We start from the raw sequence: 22328 nt of genomic DNA, 5'->3' as shown, positions 1-22328 counted from the left end.
AGAGGGTTGAGAGACAAACCAGGAACTGATCCACACAAATCTAGGAACAGCTCAATGGCTCAGAACAAAGTGGCTTCCGACAGCAAATTAGTCCCTAGATCCATGATTCCCCACGCCCCCAACCCAAGATAAAACCCGGGGGTCTTGACACGTCAGGCAAGTATTCTACCACTGGACCTGTCTCCAGCCCATGGTTTAAGACAGGCCCTCACTCTGTGGCCCAGTTTGGCATCAAAGGTATGTTCTTTCTGCTTTTGCCTCCTGAAGGGTAGTTTATATACATGCACCACTATATTTGGGGTCACTCACTGCTCATTTGAACAGCAAAGAGGAACACAAACCACCAAGGCTGAAGCGCTACCTACCCAAGTCTTAAAGGAGTGCCTCTTCCCATCTCGTTTGGCTCCAAGAGTGAAGAGGATTCTTCCAACAGGTCTGGATCCGCCATCTGCTGATGATGCAATTCAGCCTGAATTCACAAATCAATTAATATCTAATGAAAATAGTTAGTGGCATGCAGGGAAGGAGGAACCAGGAGATGGGTTCAGAGAATAAAGATGAGAAGAAAAAAGAAGAGGAAAAACAAAACAAACCCAAAACACCAAAAGATAGAGCATCCATATCCACAAAGAAAAGAGAGAGTAATAAAGAGAGAAAACAAAGGAATATACATGAGCTAAAGAAAGCAAAACGTCCCCAGAAGAGCATCTGGGGAGATGGTTTCAGAACTAAGGAGCGGAAGGAAACATACATGGAGTGCTGGTGACATGTATAAGCCTGCTACTTGGTGGAAGCCATTTTCCTTTCATGCTTTCCTAAACAAACCTGCGCAGGAAGCAGACGAGCTCTCCTCTTTGAGAGAAAAACAAACAAAAACAAAACCCCAAACAGCTCTGCAGATATCGTGACTACTTCATTTCTAGAGTCACCAAGAAGAGGCTTCTGTGCAAGCACATGGGAGGTAGGACGTTATTTCATGTAAGTGACCTGAGCTAGAATGGGAACCTCCAGCCTTTGGTAAATCCAAAACAGGAGTGCTGTCAGCATGGCCACACATAAAATACCCCAACTTAGAATTTAAAGAGTTTCTTCGTAAGGATAAGAAGTGCAGCAATGTGGTGGCACACACCTTTAATTCCAGCACTCAGGAGGCAGAAGCAGGCAGATCTCTGTGAGTTTGAGGTCAGCCTGGTCTACTGATTTCCAGGACGGCCAAGACGACACAGAGACTCCCTGTCCTGGGGGGGGGGGGAACCAAAACAAACAAACAAAAAAAAAGCCAGCACACCTTTAATCCCAGCACTCTGGGAGGCAGAGGCAGGTGGATCTCTGTGAGTTTGAGGCCAGTCTGGTCTACAATGCAAGTTCCAGGACTCCAGGACAACCAGAGATACACAGAAAAAAAAAACCCTATCTCAGAAAAAAAAAAAATAAGAAGAGGAAGAAACACAGAAGCTGGAGAGGCCTGGTCCTCTGTTACATTCATAAAGGCAAAAAAAAAAAAACATCCAATAAACATTTTATAAAGTATTTTCTGACTAGGAATCTAGGAATCCTGATCCTGAAAAGTCTGTGTAGACTTTATAGCAGAGAATAAGAATTAAGTAAATAGGGGGCTGGAGAGATGGCTCAGTGGTTAAGAGCACTGCCTGCTCTTCCAAAGGTCCTGAGTTCAATTCCCAGCAACCCATGGTGGCTCACAACCATCTGTAATGAGATCTGGTGCCCTCTTCTGGCCTGCAGGCATACACGCAGACAGAATATTGTATACATAATAAATAAATAAATATTTTAAAAAAAGAATTAAGTAAATAACAGGCCACAGCTAAACAATCTAGAGCTCCTTGCCTTGCTGAATTGGTTGGATTTAAAATGACTTCCACTAGAACAGTTTATACAATGAAATGAGGGCAAAGGATTCACAGAGTCTGGTGCCCCTCACCTCTCTTCCTTTACCACCTGGTCTCACCAGACGGAGAAGCAGCCCTAAACCGTGAACTCCAATCAGCCTAATCTACTAGACCTAACATCTGCATACTGTGTGTTTGACCAGAGACTAGAACCAGGCAGAACAACCTTCCTGCTCAAAAGCAAAATGAAAACACCAGGAGAAATTCCTTTCCATTTCACTCCAAATTTCAATTTCACCTTTATCCTGGCCATTAAACTACAAGGGGACAAAGGCACATGTTTACCTTAATGGTGAAGTCATGAGCCATACATGTAACAGACAGTGCAAAACAGAACACTCTGCAGGGTCAAAGGTGACGGCAACTGTTCTGGGAGGTCAGGGCCAGGGCTGTTTTTTGTTTTGTTTTTAAAAATCACACAGGGCAGAGAAATAGCCATGTGATTAGAAACATCTAAGATGAGATAACAGGGACACTGGCTTCTACTTGCTGCCACACGGGTGGAAAAGGATTCTTTTTTCAACCTAGAAACAAATCAGCCAGCTGAAAGCGATCCGATATTCAAATTACTACATTCCAATGGTTCTTGGGGTGCCCACTGGCAAAATGAATAAAATTGATTGTTCCCCCACAAAACTCTCCTTCTGCCTTATGTGGTTCTCAGAACCTGGCTCGTTCTTAAGCCATAAACCAGAGTCAATGTGGGCATGTGTGCTCTTAAAGGGACAGCTGGCAAGAACGGTGAACTGTTCTTAGACTGGACTGCTCCAAAGATGAGATCTGGGACTGTTTAAAGAAAACAGCAGGATTAAAGTGAAACAGAAAGATCAAATTCTAAATACTAATTTCACCACTTTATACTTAAGAACACCAAATCTTCAATAGGAAAGTCAAGAAATTATAAACAAAATTGTGTCTGATGGGAAACTATGATGACCAGGACTAAGGGACTTTACAAAAACCCGATCACAGATATCACAGCTCTTTCTCTGTTTTCTTAAGATTTATTTATTTTATGTGCATTGGTGTTTTGCCTGCATGTGTGTCTGTGCGAGGGTGTCAGATCCTCAGAACTGGAGTTACAGACAGCTGTGAGCTGCCATGTGGGTGCTGGGAATTGAACCTAGATCCTCTAGAAGAGTAACCAGTGCTCTTAACCACTGAGCCATCTCTCTAGCCCAAGACCACACTTCTCTATTGACAATAATACTGCCAAGCTCTCTAAATCACCTGCTATTTCCTCCGAGTTGCCCCTTTCCCTGTTTGAACACTGAAAGCCACACCTTACAAAGAGCAAGTTGCCGAACAGAACTTCAGCTGTCTGCAGCATTTCAATATGAGCGGCACGTCCAGTCAAGCTACACCAGCTCCTAAGAACACTTTGACTGTCTAGCTACAGCGCGAAAGAAATGACGTCACTATACGGAGGCGTTCACCCAGAGGAAATGGCAGATGGAAATAGAAAGAGAAAGAAAGCGGATGGGTGAAAAACGCAGAGGGGAGGGAGGGGAGCTGCATGCCATTAACCATTACTTTCCCAGTCTTCTTTACGCTCTCATATGCTAGGATGCTTATGGTAAAAGATGCAGAGAAACCTCTCCAGCTCTTACGCTCTTCATAAGCAAGAAGACTAGAAAAGGATAATCATTAATAAATCATTTTAAATGCTCCGGGTAAGAAATGGCTACGTTGAATTGACAATCATCTTAAATCATAAGAATATTCAGTACATGTTTACTCTTCCCTTTCTACACACCCTGCCAATTATTATCACCAATAAGGAAACGGCATTTTCTGATTTAGTCATTTTTGGCTGATTACTATGAGGTATTGATTTATTCACCAAATTATCAGGAAAGAGGAGAGGTTTGAGATCGGCAGTGTCTGCTGCCATTTCAAACGTTACAATTTCAAACACGAAGCGAAATCTCCTGATGAGCTGAATTTCCGACACCTGAGGTCCCAGGTTGGCTCACCTTTCTGTGGTGCTTACATGTGTGCCTGCACGCCCAGTGTGATCACTCAGAGAGGCTGCTCAGGGCAGCAGCATCTGCAATCGCTACTCGGCAGAGGGCAAGGTCTATGGAAGGGGACCTGGCTGAGACTGCGGCGAGGATGTGCCAGGTGCTGACTGCGGTGGTGAGGAAAAGCACAGTGGTTCTGGCCAGGGGACTGGGCGCTGCTGTGTCGCTCTTGGGATGCAGGGGGACTGATGGAAAGAGCGGTGGAGGAGCTCTCACAGCCAGGCCTATGTTCAGAGCGGCTGGGAGAGAGGGGATGGGTAGCTAGGCGTAGGAAAGAGACAAACCCACTGTGGACAGGGCATGAAGGTCAGAAAGACTTGGAGTCTCTTCTCAAGACTAGCACTTAACGTGTAGATTTAATAAACATAAAACAAAAATAAAATTCCATTTACATTCTTTCCTTTCTGTTTTTTGAGACATGGTCTTACATAGCTCAGTGGAACTCAGTGAACTCAAACCCTCTCTCTGTGGACCTGAGGCTTGCCTTGAATTCCTGGTCCTCTTGTCTCTGTCTCTCAAACGCTGGGATTGTATGCATGCATCATGCCCAACTCCTAATGTACAATTTTGAAGTAATAAATCATCTTTATAAATGGTTCGTCTTATTTTTACTGGACTGGACTTTTTTTTTTTGGGGGGGGGAGGTTAGGCAGGGGAGAGTTTCACTATATAGCTTAGGTTGGCCTTGAGTTGGCAATCAGAAAAATCTCAAATTCAAGGCTGGCCTAGGCTATCTATTGAGATCTTGTCCCCATATAATGGCAGTATAAATGGTAAAAGAAGCTCCAAATGAATCCAAAAGTAGCTGAGCTTGGACTGTGAGGCCGGGCAGGACACACTGGGGCACTTGGACACATTTAGGAAAGTACCAATCTGTGAGCATATGCAGGTCTACAGTCGGGTTTCCTGATCTAACACGACTCACAACCTGTACCTCAGAAGCAGTAAGTGCTCACCACAGGCTCAAGGAATTAACAGCTAGGAACGCACTGAGATGCAAGCAGTGAGCACTGATCTCACATCAGTGGGATCCTATGGCTTAAGTGGCTTTGCCTGTGGCTAGGATCCTAAGCACTTACAGAAAGTTGACCTCATTGTTGTCTCACGCCCTCTAAAGGGATCAGGCTCAAAAGTCTCAACTTGGGGAGCAAACAAATATTCACAGAGAATTTCTATTATTTTATAACCAGATTCGTACTCATGGGAAGACTAGGTAGTTAAATTCACACAGGCTTTTCTCATGTCCTTGTCTCCACAGACTCTTTGAATTAGCATGACTTGTCTGAATCAAATCCATAGTTACTGAGAAATGTATCACTTCCTTAGCAGATTTTTTTTCTCTAGACCGTGGCTTTCAAAGAAGCATGCCTGAGGTAAAACACATTAAAACAGCTGGCTGGGCCCGCGCCCAGGGTTCCCAGTTCAGGTGGTCTGCTCTGCGGTGGGAGCTGATCATTTATATTTCTCTCAAGTTTCCAGATGAGGCTGTTGATACTAGTTGGGAACCTTGACAATCATGGAGGGCTGGTCTCTTCTTGAGCAATGCAGAGTTAAAGTAAAACTGAGAACATAGCAGATACTAACTGAGATAGATTCTTTATAGCTAAATATCTTTTTTTTTTTTTTTCGAGACAGGGTTTCTTTCTCCGTGTAACAGCTCTGACTGTCTTGGAATTTGCTTCGTAGACCAGGCTGACCTCGAAGTCACAAAGATCTGCCTGCCTCTGGCTCCCAAGTGCTGGAATTTAAGGCGTGCACCACCACTGCCTGGCTATATCTAAAATCTCTGTCAAGATTTTTGTCAAGCAAAGGAAATCAACTTTGTGGGTGGAACACAGTAAAAGTAACTAGCGTGATGTCTGAAGTGTCTAATGTTAGGTTGGGAAAGACACCCCTCAAAAAGAACACTACCAATATTTTAGGCCATCAGGAAAACCACACGCAGGTTGGACGCGAATGATCCTCCCTAGCGTTAATTAGGGGAAGGAAGTATTCTACAAACCTGAGCTAACTCCTTTCAAAGGGGGTCTCCCTGGTGGCAAACTGTCATTTGGCAATTCAGTACCTTTATGTTTAACCAGGGAAAACTTGGCAACGTTTTTCCTTTATAAGTAATAAACTGTGTCTGTGGGAAAATTCAAACCAGCATCAAACCAGTACTTCTGTAGGACACAGAGAAAACTCAGGACGACCAGTGTGACTTGAGATCTAAGGGCCGAGAAGAATCCCCAAGGTGGGCGAACGGGAATCTGATGAGCAAAGGTCTGGAGATGGAAACTTCACCATAATTTTGCGCACAACCAGACGCCTGTTTCCTCAACTTCATATGTATTATACTTACCTTGTAACACACACCTAGAAGTGTCACAGAGACATCTCAACTCACTGCACTTACAGGTCAACTTCAAATCCCCCCCCCTCTGCCACCAGGGTCCCTCTCTAGATCCCCCCCCCCCCCCCCCCCCCCCGCTGTGAGATGGAAGTTTGTGGAGGATGTGAAAATACGTGACACCATGGCTGGCTGTGTGCTCCATGGGAAATGGAACGCACCCTGACATTCCTTAACTGAAAGGGTGCAAAAGCGGCATTGCTTCCAGACTAGCAAATTAAAATAATCATTGGAATAAAAATATGGCCCGCTTGTGCAGATGTACCAGCTGCTCATGTACTAGAAGAAACAATAGTCTGACCTCATCAAAAAACTGCTGAGTTTTGCGAAGTATAAATTTTAATTCAGTCAGTTCCAGGAAGTTTTTCTTCAGAGCTTCTTGGTTGGTGTTGATTTCCTTCAGTTCATTTTCAATCTTCTCGAAGTTGGCCTAGGGTTTTAAAAAAGAAAGCTGTTAATTCAAACTAAGCTCCCTGTGCTTGCTCTAAAGGACATTAACAGAATTTGCACCGCAGAACTGTTGCCACGGTAACCTGTCAGCTACAGCTGTGAAGCAAATGCTGTGATTTTAAGAGTAACTTTAAGCGAGACAGCACTTATGTGGGGGCCTTTGTTTGTCTACACATCCCACCACACACTCTCAGTGAGTTTCCTGAGAGAAGTCAGACACTCAAAATAGCCAAAGCTCACTGGCTATTCATTTAGTGTGTGAGGGTCACCGGCTAACAAGGGACCAGTAACCCGATAAGCATTAATCTGGTGGCATATTATAATATGTTATCTCTGTGTGAGATACTGTTTGAAATTATAAAGGAGAGAGTTCACTTTAGTCCTACCTAGAAAACATTTACAATGAAAGACAATACACAAGGTTGGCAAGAATTCCTCTACGCCAACCACTCAGGAAGGCAATCACTGCATTCACGTGGAGAGCCAGCTGAGAACTGTTTACCTCCAAGTCGATCATGTCCCGGGGGAAGGGCACCTCTGGGTTTTCACCAGTGTCCATAATTGGGATGTTTGCTTTCCTTATCTCTTTCTCCACAAATCCTAGAACATAGAGTCAGAGTGCTCACTTGTAGGGTTATGCCTGGAATTCTCATTATTTGAGAAAACACACATACATGCATGTGCCCGCACACACACGCACACGCACACACACACACACCCCTAACGCCTGGTTAAAAAGAGCTTCATCCTAGGAAGAACTGACAAACAAAAGAACCTTTTCTCTCCACACATTACTTTCCTGCACTCTGCACTCTGGAAAGCTGTCCCAGGGAGAGTGGTCAAGCCCAGGACTGCTTCCTTTCTCTCTCCCGGCCTTGGCTGTGGTTCTGAGAATGACCTTGAACTACAGGCACAGCCGGGTGTGCCTTTCCCTGAGGTTAAAATTGGCTCGCAGCCACTTCACCTCTCCACCCTGTGTGCCCTGCTTCCTTCAGGTAGGACGGCTCTCTGTGGGTATTATTGGCTAATCCAAGCTTCAGAAGAACAGCATTTACAGGGCTTCTGACACATGGCATGAGCGAGATAATTCTAAGTCAGGAAGAATCATTTAATTTGAAACAATTAGGCCATTTTTTAAATACCAAAAGTCAAAAATTAAGCATAAAAGGGCCCAAAACACCAAAAGAGAAGAGTGTTTTCATGACAACTACCAGCTTTTTTTTTTTTTTAATTTAGAATTCAACACAATTTATCTATGGGCTTGGTAGAGTGGCAAGATCATGGATGGAGCCAAACAGAATGGCCTAGTTTCAAATGCTGGCTCCATTGTGACTGCTTATATTCTCGGGCATGTCAAGGAAGTCACAGATGTCTTAACCCTTAACGAGAGCAACACCTATCTTTTTATTTATTTTGACAGTGTCTATATTCTNTGTGTGTGTGTGTGGTGTCCCTGTGTCCATTGCCTTAAGAACTGTGCTCTAGGTCAGCATAGTTTATCCTTTGAGAGGCAGGTTCTCATGTAGCTCAGGCTGGCTTTGACTTCACTCTGTAGTCACTGAACTCCTGATCCTCCTGCCTCAGCTGCCTGCACGCTGCGGCTACAGATAAGCATCACTATGCACACTCCATTCTTCTTCTTGGCATGAATCCAGCCTTCTGTCCTAAGTGGTAAGACTTGCTCAACTGACATCCTGTTTTTGTCCCGCCTAGATTCCTCCCACCAACCCCACCTATCCTTCCTCTCTAGCTATTGGCTGTTTAGACTAGGTGCAGTAGGCAGACAACACATTTTTACATACTTACAAACAAAGGCAACACATCTTTATATCTTTTTTTAAAATTTATTTATTATGTACATAGTGTTCTGGGCACCAGATCTCATTATAGATGGGTGTGAGCCACCATGTGGTTGCTGGGAATTGAACTCAGGACCTCCGGAACAGCAGTCAGTTTTCTTAACCTCTGAGTCATCTCTCCAGCCCCCATGAATGCAGGTTTTAATCTCTCATTAGCACCCTGGCCTTCGGTAAAGCCTCAGTGAATGTTCCATTTTTCATAAAGTGCTCTGATCAAAAGGTGACTCAGCTAACTCTAAATTTGATAGTATTCTGGGCCCTCGCTTTTAAAGTTTTATAGCATGGTTCTGCTGTTAAAAATCCATGAGAATCTAAGCACAGTGGCTTTATACGGTCCTCCAAAAGCTACAGCAGGAGGATCACTACACAGAGTTCCAGGTCAGCCTAAGCTACAAAAAAAACAAACAAACAAAAAAAAACAACCCTAACAAAAAACATAATCACAGTGTTTTCAGCTTGTCTTTGAACAAGATTTCCCTTAAGCACTACCTAGCTTAAACACCATAAAGTCTATTTATATACAAGAAGTTCATCTTAATGTCATGGTTGCAGATTTTTTTTTCCTTCTCTTTTTTCAAATCTTTTAACCAGTTTACTTTGTATATGTGCATGTGTGTGAATATGTGAGTGTAGCTGTTCATGTGGAGGTCAGAGGACAACTTTTGGGAGCAGTTCTCGCCTTCTACCCTGCTCCTTGTTTCTGCTGCCCATGTACTCTGGGTAGCTGGCCTCCCACCTCACTGTAGGAATGCTGAGGTTTCAGATGTTCACCACATCTGGTTCTGGTTATTTATTTACTGTTGCTGCACAGGAACAACAGGTTGGAGAGTACCTAGAATCCTACGGGCAGCCGCATCTGGCTTTTTGCACAGGTTCCGGGGACTGCACTCCGATCTTCAGGCACGCATGGCAAGTGCTTTCACCTGCTGAGCACCTCCCCAGCCTCTTCCCTTGTCCTACTGTACAGCTTTACTCCTTAGCCGAGAGGACTAATCACCCTAATTTAAGACAACGATTCACTACAGGGATGTCACACAGGACCAAACTGTACATACGAAGCTTTCGATCCATTTCTTCACATCTTCTGACTTCATTCACAAATTTCCTCTGGAAAACATTCACATCTGGATTTAACTGAAAAACAAGAACATAACAGCAGACTTCAAACACCGAGTCTACCTCCTGTTTTATAAGCAACGCATCCCAGAAATGGAACCTTAATTTTGTGCCAGTGTACAATGCAACTCTAGTCAAAACTGTCCACCGATCCAGCCGCACAAGCTGAAGCTAAAAGCCTCATTGCTGCTGCAGCGCACATCTGGGATGGAGAGGAATCAGCCAAAGTGATGAGTGCCCTTCCTTCCCACCACCTGGATCCTTGGCAGCCAGGTCACAGGTGCTCACCTTCTGGGGACAGTCTGACTTTATTCACCCACTAAAGCCACACCACAAGGAGTATCTCCTTACACCTGTTAGAAGGACTTTCATGAGAAAAAGGGGAGCCAGGCTTGGTGGTTCACACAGTGATCCCAATCCTATAGAAGCAGGGATTAGAAGTTCAAAGTCAGCCTGGAGAGCAAGGCGAGTTATAGGCCAGCCTGGGCTACCTAGCAAGCCCTGGTCTGAAAAGAGGAGAGGTATGAACTAAAATGAGGATGTCGACAGAAGAGAACTCTGCATTGTTGACAGGAATATAGAATTATACTGTCATATGGAAAACGGTAGTTCCTGGGGGTGGGGGAGAAACAAAAATTCTTTACAAAAAAACTACCAAGAGATGGGGATGTAGCTGACTGGTAAACTACTTTACCCACCATGCACAGACACTACCGGCATGGAGCAGGGAGGACTGCCATACAGCCCAGAAATCCCACTTCTAGGTACACAGAGGAACTGAAATCAGTAACTAGCATATAGAATCAACCTGCCAAGGGATGTATGGACAACATGGGACAAGACACAAAGTGAACACACCAGGCACACTGCATCTTACCTACATGTACAGTTCCATTTTACTATTTATTAACATTTTTTCCTTTAAGATTTTTGTGAGTATGGATGGGTGGTGTGTCTACAGGTATGTCTGTGCACCTCAGAGGCCAAGAGGATGCCAGATCCTCTGGAACCTGAATTATGGTTGTGAGCTGCCCTGTGGGTGCTGAGAGTCAAACCCAGGCCCTCTGGAAGAGCCATTGGTGATCTTAACCTCGGAACCATCACTCCAGTCCTCTACATGTAGAATCTCAGACAGTTGAATTACAGAAGTATTGAGATGGCTACCAAATGGCTACCAGAGAGGGGGACAGAAAGGAGGGGTGGCAGGTAGAAGATATAGGTCAAAGTGCACAGGTTTCCAGCAAGAAGGGGGTAGGGAGGGAATGGCAACTTGATAAGACAGTAAAGAGCTTGAGCTACTAAGGATACATCCTTCCACATTCACGCACCTACTCCGTGTGTATTCACATGGGTGGGTGCACCCTTGCCACAGTGCACATGTGGATGGGAGAGGATTAGCTGCAGGAGTTTGACCTCTCCTTCCACACGTGGGTTCCAGGCATCACAGAGATATGATGATCTGATTTCATATAACTGGAGTGATATGAAACTGAGAACCAAACTTGGCTCCTCTGGAAGAACAGCGAGTGTTTTAACTACTGAATCATCTCTCCAGTCCAGGAGTAAAATATTCAACTATTGCAGGGTAGGCAAGACAGCTCAGGTGTAAGGGAGCTTGCCTGGAGACAGTGCAAGCCTAGTGACCTGAGTTCATCCCTTAGAATCTACGTAAAGCTAGAAGGACAGCATCAGCTCCAAAAAGCTGTCCACCACCACCAGCAATAATAATAATAATAAAATAAATAAATAAAACTTAAAAACAAGCCAGGCGATGGGGGGGGGGGCGCACGCCTTTAATCCCAGCACTTTGTAGGCAGAAGTAGGTGGGTCATTAGGAGTTTGAGGCCAGCCTGGTGTACAGAGTAAGTTCCAGGTCAGGCTCCAAAGCTACAGAGAAGCCCTGTCTCAAAAAACCAAATCCAACCAAACAAAAATCCCAAAACACAAAAACTTAAAAGCAAGCTGGGCAATGGTGGTGCACACCTCTAATTCCAGCACTCAGGAGGCAGAGGCAGGTAGATCTCTGTGAGTTCAAGGCCAATCTGGTCTATAGAGAGTTTCAAGACAGCCAAGGCTACACAGAGAAACCCTGTCTCAAAACAATAACAACAACAAAAGAAACCAGCAAAACCAACACAAAACACAAAAGCTAATGTATGAGCCAGGTAGTTAACTATAATCCTAGGACTTGGGAAGCAGCGGTAGGAGAACTAGGGGTTTAATGCTGCCCTCAGCGCCATCAGAAGCTAGTCATCATCTTGAGCTATGGAAGACTGTCTCAAACAACTGACAAAGCTGGACTTGGTACAGGCCTCATAATCCCAGCTACTCACCAGCTGAAATAGGATTCTAGGTACAAAGCCAGTCAGGGCTACAGTGTAAATTTAGGGCCAGTATGGACAATTTAGTAAGACTGTGTCTCAAAATAAAAAGGGCTGGGAATGTAGCTCATAGGCAAAGCACTTGCCTAGTACACAAGAGGACCTAGGTTCAATTTCCAGCACCAATAATAAATACATACATAAATAAACTCATATATGAGGGAATAGATGAATGGTATGGTAGGACCTTTCTCTAAAGTAGTAATAGGAGCTGGAGATCCACACTGGGATGTGGGTGCTGGAAATTTAACTCAGGTCCACAAAGAGCAGGAAGTACTCTTAACCTCTCTCTTGCCTGGTAGTTGGAATTTTTAAGACAAAGTCTAATAAACAGCCAAGATAGCCTTGGATTTACTACCCAGTTAAGGATGACCTTGAACTCCGGTTTGTCTCCCAAGTGCTAGGATTATAGGAGTGTACCAGCCTGTCCCACTCAGTCACAGCAGTTAGAGATTTACAGTACAATTTGCTAGATAACCCAGGATATCACTGAGTTCAATACCCTTCTGCTTTTGCCTCCAAAGTACTGAAAGTTTAAGAAATGAAGATGCATACCAAAAAAATATAAAACCACACAAGTTATATAGGAAAAAAAAATATTTTTACTACATTGTAACCTAGGCTCAGCAGTTAAAAACACTCCCTCTTCCAGAGGACGGAAGCTCCACTCTCAGCTCCTCCATACATGGTAGCTCACAACTGCCTGTAACTCCAGCTCTAGAGGGAATCTGGACCCCTCAGGCACCTGCATTCACACGTGCACACCTACATACACATACATGCAAGTATACATAATCAAAGATGGATTTTAAGCAGGGCAGTGGTGGCACATGCTTTAATTCCAACACTTGAGAGGCAGAAGCAGGCGGATCTCTGTAAATCTGAGGTCAGCCTGGTTTACAGCGAGTTCCAGGACAACATGGGCTGTTACACAGAGAAACCCTGTCTTGAAAAGCCAAAATAAATAAGTAAATAAATTTTAAAATATTTAAAAAATAATAAACTGGGTATAGCCCCTTTAATCCCAGCACTCAGGAGGTAGAGGCAGTCGAATCTCTTTAAATTCGAGGCCAGCCTGGTCTACATAGGGAGTTCTAGGACAGTCAAAGCTACAGAGAGAGACCCTATCTCAAAAAAGTCAATAAATAATAATAATAATAATAATTTTTTAAAACTATTAAGTAAAACAGTTCTGGGAAACAGAATAGTCACACAGCTTTCAAAAGTTATCACCCCAGATTACTTATTAATTATACATGGGATAAGATTCTTTTACAGGGGAGAAGCCTGGGAAATAATACCTTAATTGAGGGATCAAATTCATCTTTAATAATAGAGCAAGGCTGAGGACACGGCTCAGTGAGTGAAGAGCCTGCCATGGAAACATGAAGACCCGAGCTCAATCCTTAGAGCCCACGTAAGAAAGTCGGACAGGCTCCAGGTTCAGTGAGGAAACCCTGTCTCAAAAACTAAGGTGGAGCTGGGCAGTGGTGGCACAAGCCTTTAATCCCAGCACTCAGGAGGCAGAGGCAGGTGGATCTCCACGAGTTTGCGGCCAGCCTGCTTCAGTGAAACCCTACCTCAAAAAAAAAAAAAACCTAAGGTGGAAACTAACTGAGGAATATCCAATATTGACCTCTGGCCTTTACAGACATGTACACACATGTGCACATGCAAGTATACACAAGCAATTACACATATGAATGTGCATGTGCACATTCACACAAATAAATATTGAACAAGAACAGAATAGTAGGCACACCTGAAATCCCCAAACTGGGGGAGGCTGAGGCAAAAGGAATATTTGTGAGTTCAAGGTCAGTCTGACTAGTGAATTCCAGGACAGTCAAAGCTACAAAGCAAGGCCTTGTCACAAAAAGAAGTGGGGGGCGGAGGAGTAAGAGGAGGAAGAGAGAAGAGAAAGAGAAAGAAAGAACAGCAGCACCTAGAATAGGTGGGGAACTTGTTAAATTCACAAGTCAATGCAAAGGTCAAGGAGTTCCCCTGACAGATACAGGTGGATGAAGGAACACACAGTTCACAGAAGACGAAAGCTGCCCACAGACAGATACCAACTGGACACACAGAAAATGCAAGACAAGATCTCTCTAGTGCCAGGTTTCTTGCTAGCCCTGTTATGGCTCCCTCAATCAAGATATCTCTTTCCTTGTTCTCCGTCTCTGTTAGGCCCTCTGAATGTGGGTGACAGTTGTATGGCTGCAGCAGACTGTGGGGCCACTGGCAGTGAGACCAGGATTTATCCCTACTGCTTTTTCTAGCTTTTTGGAACCCATTCTCTCTGGAGGGAAACCTTGCTCTGCCTAGATATAGTGGGGAGGGCCTTGGTCCTGCCTCAAAGGAATGTGCTAGACTTTGACTTTCTATGGGAAGCCTTACCCTCTCTGAGGAGTGGATGGGGGGGGGGGTGTGGGATAAGGTGGGGGAAGATGGAGGGAATTGAAGTGGAGAGAGTAGGAACTGGATTTGGCATGTAAAATGAAAAGATAGTTTGTAAAAGAAATAAGTAATTTAAAAAAAGAGATCTCATCTCACACCCTCAAGATTGGTCTATTTCTTCACATCTGGACACAGGCCTATTGATACAATTGTAACAAGGCAGAGCCAAAGGGAGCATAACACATGGGTGCTGCCATTGGATTTCTATGGCAACATCTAAAATGCTATGTACATGAGTATGCGATGCTTGGTGATATTCTGTGTGTGTGTGTGTGTGTGTGATTGGTAGAGAGAGAGAAAGAGAGTACACCCATGCACATGAGTGCCACAACTCAACCTTAGATGTCATTCCTACCATAGTTTGGTTGTTGTTTTGTTTTTGCTTTTTGATACAGGATCTCTCAGTAGGGCTTACTAATGAGGCTGGATTGCCTTGGCTAGCAAACTCCCGGGATGCACATGGCTCAGTTTCCCTTGTGCTGGAACCGCAAACACATGCCCCCACAGACACCTTTTCAGAAACAGGAACTCAGTGAAGGTTGCTATGTGACGAACACAGCAGCTAAGCTGCACCACAATAACCTCTTAGTTATAATAACTATGTAGCACTGGCTGGCCTAGAATTCACTGTGCAGATAATGTGGGCTTCAAATTCACGGTTAGCCTCCTGCCCGTGCCTCCCAAGCACCGAGATGTGAGTTATCATGTCAGGCTTTTGTTTCGTTTTGTTTTGTTTTGTTTTAAAGGCGAGTTTATTGAATACACAGAGAGCACAGTGTGTACAGTATTGCCAGAAGAACCACCTGCCAGAGAACTTCCTGACAGTCCGACAACTCCAGGACCTTTATTAGTTAATCCTATCCATTTCTGATCACTCTGGTTTAATTCACCCACTCATCCCAACCAATCATGATTTAAAACCTTGTACAGGTACTAAAGACACAGTTATGAGCAACAACAGAGAATGTCCTTGTCTTCGTGGGGCTTAGAACGTTGCGAGGAGGGAATTTACTCCACTGTTCCTGTTGATAAATGTGAAATCATGACCATTACGAAGGCTATGAAAAGTACCTGGAACTCTGAGAATGCAGGAGCTGAGTCAGGGATCCTCCGGACCACATACACCTTTCATCTGTGTGCACAGTATCTTCTTGTTCAAATTATAAACTCCCAGAGCATATTTTTAAAATCAAAACAACACAACAGCAACAATAAACCCACTTAGACTATCCTTTTTGGTTTGAGATCCTTTCCAAGTATCCAAAACATAGTATATGCTTACTTACATACCATATAAGTTTTGTTTATATAAGGGTCTCTGATTTTGTTTTAAAACTTTCTTTTAGATCTTACTGCATGGAAAAACTACAGTTTTTGTTGTCTTACATATCAGATTGTGATGTTAAAGGGACCCAAATAAAGTAAAAGTAATAGATTAGCGTGGTATCCTCTGCCGGCATTCCTGACAACTACCTTGAGAGCACTTAAAATCGGTTTCTTTACCCCCCCCCACAAGGTCTCATGTAGCTCAAGCTGGCCTCACACTTATTATATAGCCAAGGATGACCTTGAATTCATAATACTCCTACATCTCCAAAGTACTGGCATCTCAGGCCATTTGCCATCCATCATCATCAGTCTGTTTTTCTTTTGAGCTTTTTGTTGTTGTGGTCTCCTCCTCCTTCTATACAAGGTCAGGCTCATCACCTCATTTTCTCAGTCTCCCATGTGCTAGCATTATAGGGATAAACCATCATGCCCAGCTAAGAATAACTGTCCAAGAAAGAGTCAGCAAACAACCGTAAAAGAGTTCGCTGAAACCATTTCCACCTCTGGGCAGACAAAAGACAACTTGAAGCTTACACAGTACTAAGCCAGTGCTATGACGTTGCTTTGCACATAAAAGGCCAAACACTCGTGACAAAGCAGTTAACCATAACAAACTAAACAGTTTGATGGTGATCAAAAAGCTCCCACTTACATCACGAAACTGAACCTTTCCGAGTTCTCCTAATTCACTGACGCAACAATAAGCAGCTTCTGACTGTAGAAACAGCTGGGCCAGCGTCATCTCCTCGCTCCGGAAAAGCTCCCCCATGTTGGCAGAGAGTAGTCGGTAAGTGTCTGTGGTTCACTCCAATCTGAGGCAAGGGAGAAAATGACAGGGCTTGAGAATTAAACCACTACCACCAAGGACAAACAACACCAGGTGAGGTTCTTTATTTCTTGCATGCCCTGTGAGAAGTCTTGCTCTCTGGCTTAGAAAGGTGCAAAATCAGCCAGGCGGTGATGGGTGCATGCACGCCTTTAATCCCAGCACTTGGGAGCCAGAGGCAGGAGGATCTCTGTGAGTTCAAGGCCAGCCTGGTCTAGTTCCAGGACAGGCTCCAAAGCTACAGAGAAATCCTGACTTAAAAAACTAACTAAATAAATAAATAAATATAAAAAGAAAAGAAAGGTGCAAAAGAAAAATTACAAAAAGTCATTACTAAGTCCCAGACTCCAGAGCTCGACAAATAGTCACTTCCTTTGTAACTGACATCAGGATTGACTGACAGTACTCTGGGCAACACAATACAAAGGAATATGTACAGATTAAGAACAGCAGCTGGGAACTCCAAAAAGCTCTGTAATATGATACAGCGACATTCACAGCACCTGGAGGTTTGCTTTTATTTTGTTTGTATAACCTATGCTGGTCTCAAACTCAACAATGTGGAGGTTGGCCTTGAACTCCCTATCCTCCTTCCTCCTCCACCTCCTTAGTTCTGGGAATACTGGAATACACTAACAAACCCAGAGCTTTTTGTTGTTACTGTTTGTTTTTTCACACTGGGCAGAATTTTCTTGCTAAAAAGGGTCCTCTTCGTTGTCTTACTTTGGGTTTGTTTTTTTTTTTTTTTGGTGAGCAAGAAACAAGAGACTTTACCCTCTTATGCAAAAGATGTGACTAGCTTTCCTTCCTCAACTGACAATGCCCACTTCCAACATCCAAAATCCCCAGTACTATCCCAAAGCTAAGGTTAAAGGGCTCAAGCTTCCAAACTCCTGGGCAAACAGCATTCCTCTTTTAAGGCATCTCAGTATGTAAACAACATTTTAAAAAGACAACGGAGCCCACCGCAGTCAGCTCAATTTCAACTCAGGAACGCGTTGGTAATGACAAAGCACTTTTAACAAGCCAGAGGAGAAGCCTTCCACCTCCGCAGCTATCTTCTTCCCATCCCCACCCTCAAAAGGACAGCCATTCCAATCGGTCGAGTCTCCCCTACGAACCACGGAAGACTTCCGTTCGGGGCAGCCACTGGCGCTATCAGTGGTACTGAAATTCCAATTATTTACTCTCGATAAGCTCACGTTCAGCTCAGGTAGAGCACGGTCTGCAATATCTAATGTCAGCAGATCATACACTACAGTATTTTTTAACGTCGTAAGGTCGTGCATATTCCATATTGACTGACAAGTGAGACTGATATTTCAGAGAAGATTTGATCTTCGGGAAGGCAGGAAGACATTTTGAGGAACCCGAACAACAAATCCTTTCTGCATTTGGTGTTCTCAGGACAGCAAAACAACACACTCTACTAAGCAAGGGTTTCTCAAGAGATTATGTGGGCTGACTTAAGACTGTGCGTACGTGAATCACCCACAGGAGCTATTACCAGTCCTCGCCACCTTGAACAAGGATAGATGCCACAACCTCAAAATATATGAAATCATGTCTGATCGGGATGACAGCCTCTAGCGAGTTGCCGCCCTCCTCCTGTTCCTTCATGATTACAGGCCTGTCTAAGGCTATCTCTACCCCCACTGAAACCAAACACAAAACGAATTTGGAAAAGGGTTTCCGGGGGTCGCGAGATGATACATGAACAAAGAATAATTCTGCAAAAGGGGGGGGATCCAAAACAAACCCTACGTCCTCCCTGGAGGGCTCTATCTCGCTCGGGTTTTCCAATTTCCCCTTCCTAGCAGGGGGCATTTGTCGGTCACCTGCTTCGTTTCTGGGCAGCACAGTGAGAAAGCAGAAATTCTGTGGATCAGGCACAACCTGTCTCCAGGGTAAGGGAGAAACCCCCAAATTCTAAAACCCTTTAAGAAATTCCCTCGGATCCCTCTGCCTATCCGATCTCCTCTATCCTGTCACCTCCCCCTCCCGGGTCCTCCCGGGGCAATGGCCCTCCAGTTCCTCTGTCCACAGGAAGGTGTCTGAACAGGAGGATGAGCCCCCTCACATTTCTCTCAGAGACCTAAGAGCCCCGCTAATTCTTCTGACAAGCGGCCGGGGTATCGGAGTGTACCCCTAGGTCCCCTTGAAGGCCGCTCCGGGACGCGCTCTTTCCACAACCCTCACTCACCTCTGGCCCGCACCTCCGCCGCGACCGCAGCCGCCGCAGCAAAGCCCCCGGCTCCGGCAGAGCCGAGTCCCTAGGAGGTACGCAAGCAAGGCTCCGCCCCCACGCCACTGCCGAGTCCCGCCCCCAAGATGACTTCATCGCAGTTGACCAATGGGATGCTGCTTCGGCCGGGCTGCCGCAGTGCAGAGTCCAGGGGGCTCGGGCGAGTCTTCCCGTGCTGACGCCATCTTTGTTCCGGCGTTGTGATTTCTAACCTGGAGTGTTTGGAATCGTCATTGCTGGGCGTGCGACTTTCTGAAGTGTTTGGCTTCTGAGCCTGTCAGAATCGTGTCTCTCTATTATCCTCGGAGCAAGGTTACCTGCCATCTCTATTTTCCAGGGAAACGATCCACAACCCCTTCTTGAAAGCAGCGTGAAAGAAATGGCTGTTTATAGAATGATGTGAGCGCTGCAGGGGGCTTCAAAGTTCGTCTTCTCTGCACGCACACATCCTTTGCCATTCTTCCACCCCTGAAAATATTTGAGCCCCAGATTGGAGAGCGACTTAAAACTTACGCCGATCTCGTCCTCTTACGAAGTACAGGCTTCATTCTTCCATTAGCTGCCTAGGGTTTACACTTATACAAATGACAAGAAACAACCCATTGAGAAAACGACTATTTTTATCTTGCTTAGTAGATTCCCGTGAACCCATCTGGCCACGTAGGAGTTTTCAGTTCCTCGTATATCTTTTGAGTGCAAAATGATACTACTTACTATTTTTTTAAAAAGCTCATTTCCCAAATATTAATAGAGTTCCTTTTCCCTCTACTAGAGAGTAGTAGGGAGTCGGTGTTAATAACCGGACCCATCAGGAAGAACTCGGAGAACTGGTCAGTCAGTCTCCGTGGGTGGCGGAACTCTATTGAAATTCAAGTGTCGTGAACGAGATATTTCAGATTAAAAAAAAAAAAACTGGTGCTGATAATTTTGTCGGTCTGGCAAAAAAAAAAAAAAAAAACCTACAAAACCTGTTTTGCAAGCCCAAACAAAACGATGGACACGGTGAACATTTTATTTAGATTTTTCTATTGCATATGATAATTGAAGATGTCACAGGTCTCCTGAGAAGGAGCATTTCTGAGACCTGACTTTACCATATCCACATTTCCCAGTTCCTTTGCTTTCCTGACAAGGCAGAGAGGTACCCACAGTTGAAATCCTGCCGAATGTTAGAAAAAACGATTTCACAATGACTGTCACTTCCTTCCTCAGAGACTTGGAAAAAGAAAAAAAAAAAAAAAAACCCTAACCTCAGAGTCAGCTGCTTGCTAACCACAAACACAAATGTTTCCTCCACTACCTGAAAGAAACCTATCCCTGACTAACTTTTATTTCCTTGAACCTTTTTCGTGGCTTCCCTGAAAGTACATCCTCGCAGAGGTGTTTATAAATAGTAATACTAATTTATCTGTTGAGTGTGTTTGTGTGCCCTCGTTCCACGGCACAGGCGTGGAAGTCAGAGGACAGTTTGGGAGTTGGTTCTCTCCATGTGTTTCCCAGGGATTGAACTCAGGCATCAAGCTTGCCCGAAAGCGCTTTAACCTGCTAAGCCTTCCTCATGGCCCTCTAGTTCCTATTCTTTTTCCTTTCCTGCCTACCAGACACCCTACCTTTTCCCAGTGTTCTGTTTATTTTCCTCCCATGCTCGGTCCTTGGCCATCTTGTCTCTTGCCAGTTCCAAGTGTCTATATTTAAGGATTCATATCTACTTTTCTACCCATCACCTTGCTTTATGGTCAGACATGGGACTTCTGTCTGCTAGATAATATCTCATAGGCAATATATCTGCTGAAATCTGCTGTGAACCAAACAATATTAGGTACCACAGATAGGAAAACAGAGCAGATACACTTCCCATTTGAGAAATACCTTGAGAAATAAGTTCCAATACTTACAAGAGAGAAAGGAGGGTGTAGTGGCTCATACCTATAATCCTAGTAATGGGATGCTGAAGCAGGAGGATTGCCTCCTAGTGAAAGTCAGGCCAACTAGAGCTGCAAAGCATTAAAAAAAAATGCAAGGTAGAGAGAGGTGGGTGCAATGATTAATATTCTACTTTGAGCCAGGAGATTTTCTAAATGCTTTATAAATACAGTTCTCACAGTAACCTTAGGAAGTAGATACACCCATTAATCAGAAGATAAGGCATTGTCTAGCAAGATCAAATTTTAAATGCTTTGGAAGCCGGAGGTGTAGCTCTGAGATAAAATACAGGCTTGCCATGCATGAGGGTTCAATCCCAAGCACAGGAAACAAAAGTAAAGCAGTGCTGTTGGGGCAGGTGCATTGTTAGACACCTGCTGCTTCCTGGCATCAGGGAGATAGGAGGGCCACAGAGCCCAGAATTTCCAGGCCAGCTTAGGTGACATAGTAAGATCCACTGTCCACCAAACAAATGCAAACAAATAATAAGACAAAGTGCGGATGAGTATGCCTGTGGCCCTAAAAATGTCAGCCATCCCATGTGAGGCTTAGGCAAAAATATCAACTCTAAACTGAGATTCTGCTTAGACACCTAAGCAAGGATTAATTACCCATTCTCCCCTACCAAGACAAAGCAGATAGCAGATACAAGGATCTGAGAAACAGAATGTCAGAAAGTCACAAGAAGCCAGGGAGATGAGGTGCACTTTCAATTTTACTTTGAGTTCCCCCCCAAAACACTAGAGCTTTGACATTCAAAGCCCAAGAATGTTTAAGATAAAGGCCTTTTGGTAAAGCAAAACCTCTTCAAAATGCACTTTGAGGCTGCTTTTGTTGCCTTAAGGGCCAATTCCCTTTAGTTCTATTAATGATTACACGGACAAGGAATGAGCCTAAGGCTTGTGACATTTTCAGCAACCCTCATGACTCTCAGATACTTGAGGCAGGAAGTTCTTTAGTTGGCAGGGATTGGAATGCTATCCAAAGGGGAGCCCTAAAGGAGTGGCCTGCTGAAAGGCTGGGGAAGCTAGAGAGGGAATGAGGGACAAGGTGGAGGGATACAGAGACCTCTGTGACCTCAGAACTCAAATACTTGCTCAGGAGAGTCAGAAACCAACCTCCGTTTCTGGAGAGACAGTCTAGCAATTATAACTGTGTTGGCTTTCTACTGATTCACCTGGAGCAAAGAAAAACATGGTCATTCCAGTGGAAAAAGAGTTAGTTAGTGGCGTCTTAGTACTTGGGGAAGTGGAGACAGGAGCCAGGCTCAGGTGCTGAGTGAGTCCAAGGCCAGCCTGGGATGCATGAGATCCTGTCCCAAAAGACAAAGGAAAAAGAAAGAAGGAAAGAAAGAGAGGAGAGAGAGAAAGAGGGAGGTAGGAAGGGAGGGGAGCCTCAGCTGGGTGATGGTGGTGGTGG

The 22328-nt window shown here is 44.5% G+C and overlaps 1 protein-coding gene across 4 annotated transcripts in view; it reads right to left on the bottom strand.

Annotated features, from left to right (window-relative positions):
- Atp6v0a1 (ATPase H+ transporting V0 subunit a1) overlaps positions 1 to 19100 on the bottom strand; it is a 54220-nt gene extending 35120 nt beyond the window's left edge. For 3 of the 4 annotated variants that reach the window (XM_050156819.1, XM_050156816.1, XM_050156818.1), the window contains exons 1-6: positions 18945 to 19100; positions 16568 to 16727; positions 9688 to 9766; positions 7276 to 7373; positions 6625 to 6753; positions 366 to 469 (exon numbers count right to left, since the gene is read on the bottom strand). In XM_050156819.1, coding sequence (XP_050012776.1) covers positions 366 to 469; positions 6625 to 6753; positions 7276 to 7373; positions 9688 to 9766; positions 16568 to 16684 — 527 coding nt within the window. In that variant the 5' untranslated portion in view covers positions 16685 to 16727; positions 18945 to 19100. The remainder of the gene's footprint in view (positions 1 to 365; positions 470 to 6624; positions 6754 to 7275; positions 7374 to 9687; positions 9767 to 16567; positions 16728 to 18944) is intronic. The other variant, XM_050156817.1, reaches the window with a different exon arrangement.
- Positions 19101 to 22328: the final 3228 nt, after the last annotated feature.

Source organism: Alexandromys fortis, unplaced genomic scaffold, assembly GCF_014885135.2.
Source record: "Alexandromys fortis isolate MF-2015 unplaced genomic scaffold, M_Fortis_MF-2015_v1.1 scaffold_31, whole genome shotgun sequence".
NCBI classification, from domain to species: Eukaryota; Metazoa; Chordata; class Mammalia; order Rodentia; family Cricetidae; genus Alexandromys; species Alexandromys fortis.
The sequence above is the reverse complement of the archived record's forward strand: the minus strand, read 5'-3'. Positions and strand labels throughout refer to the sequence as shown.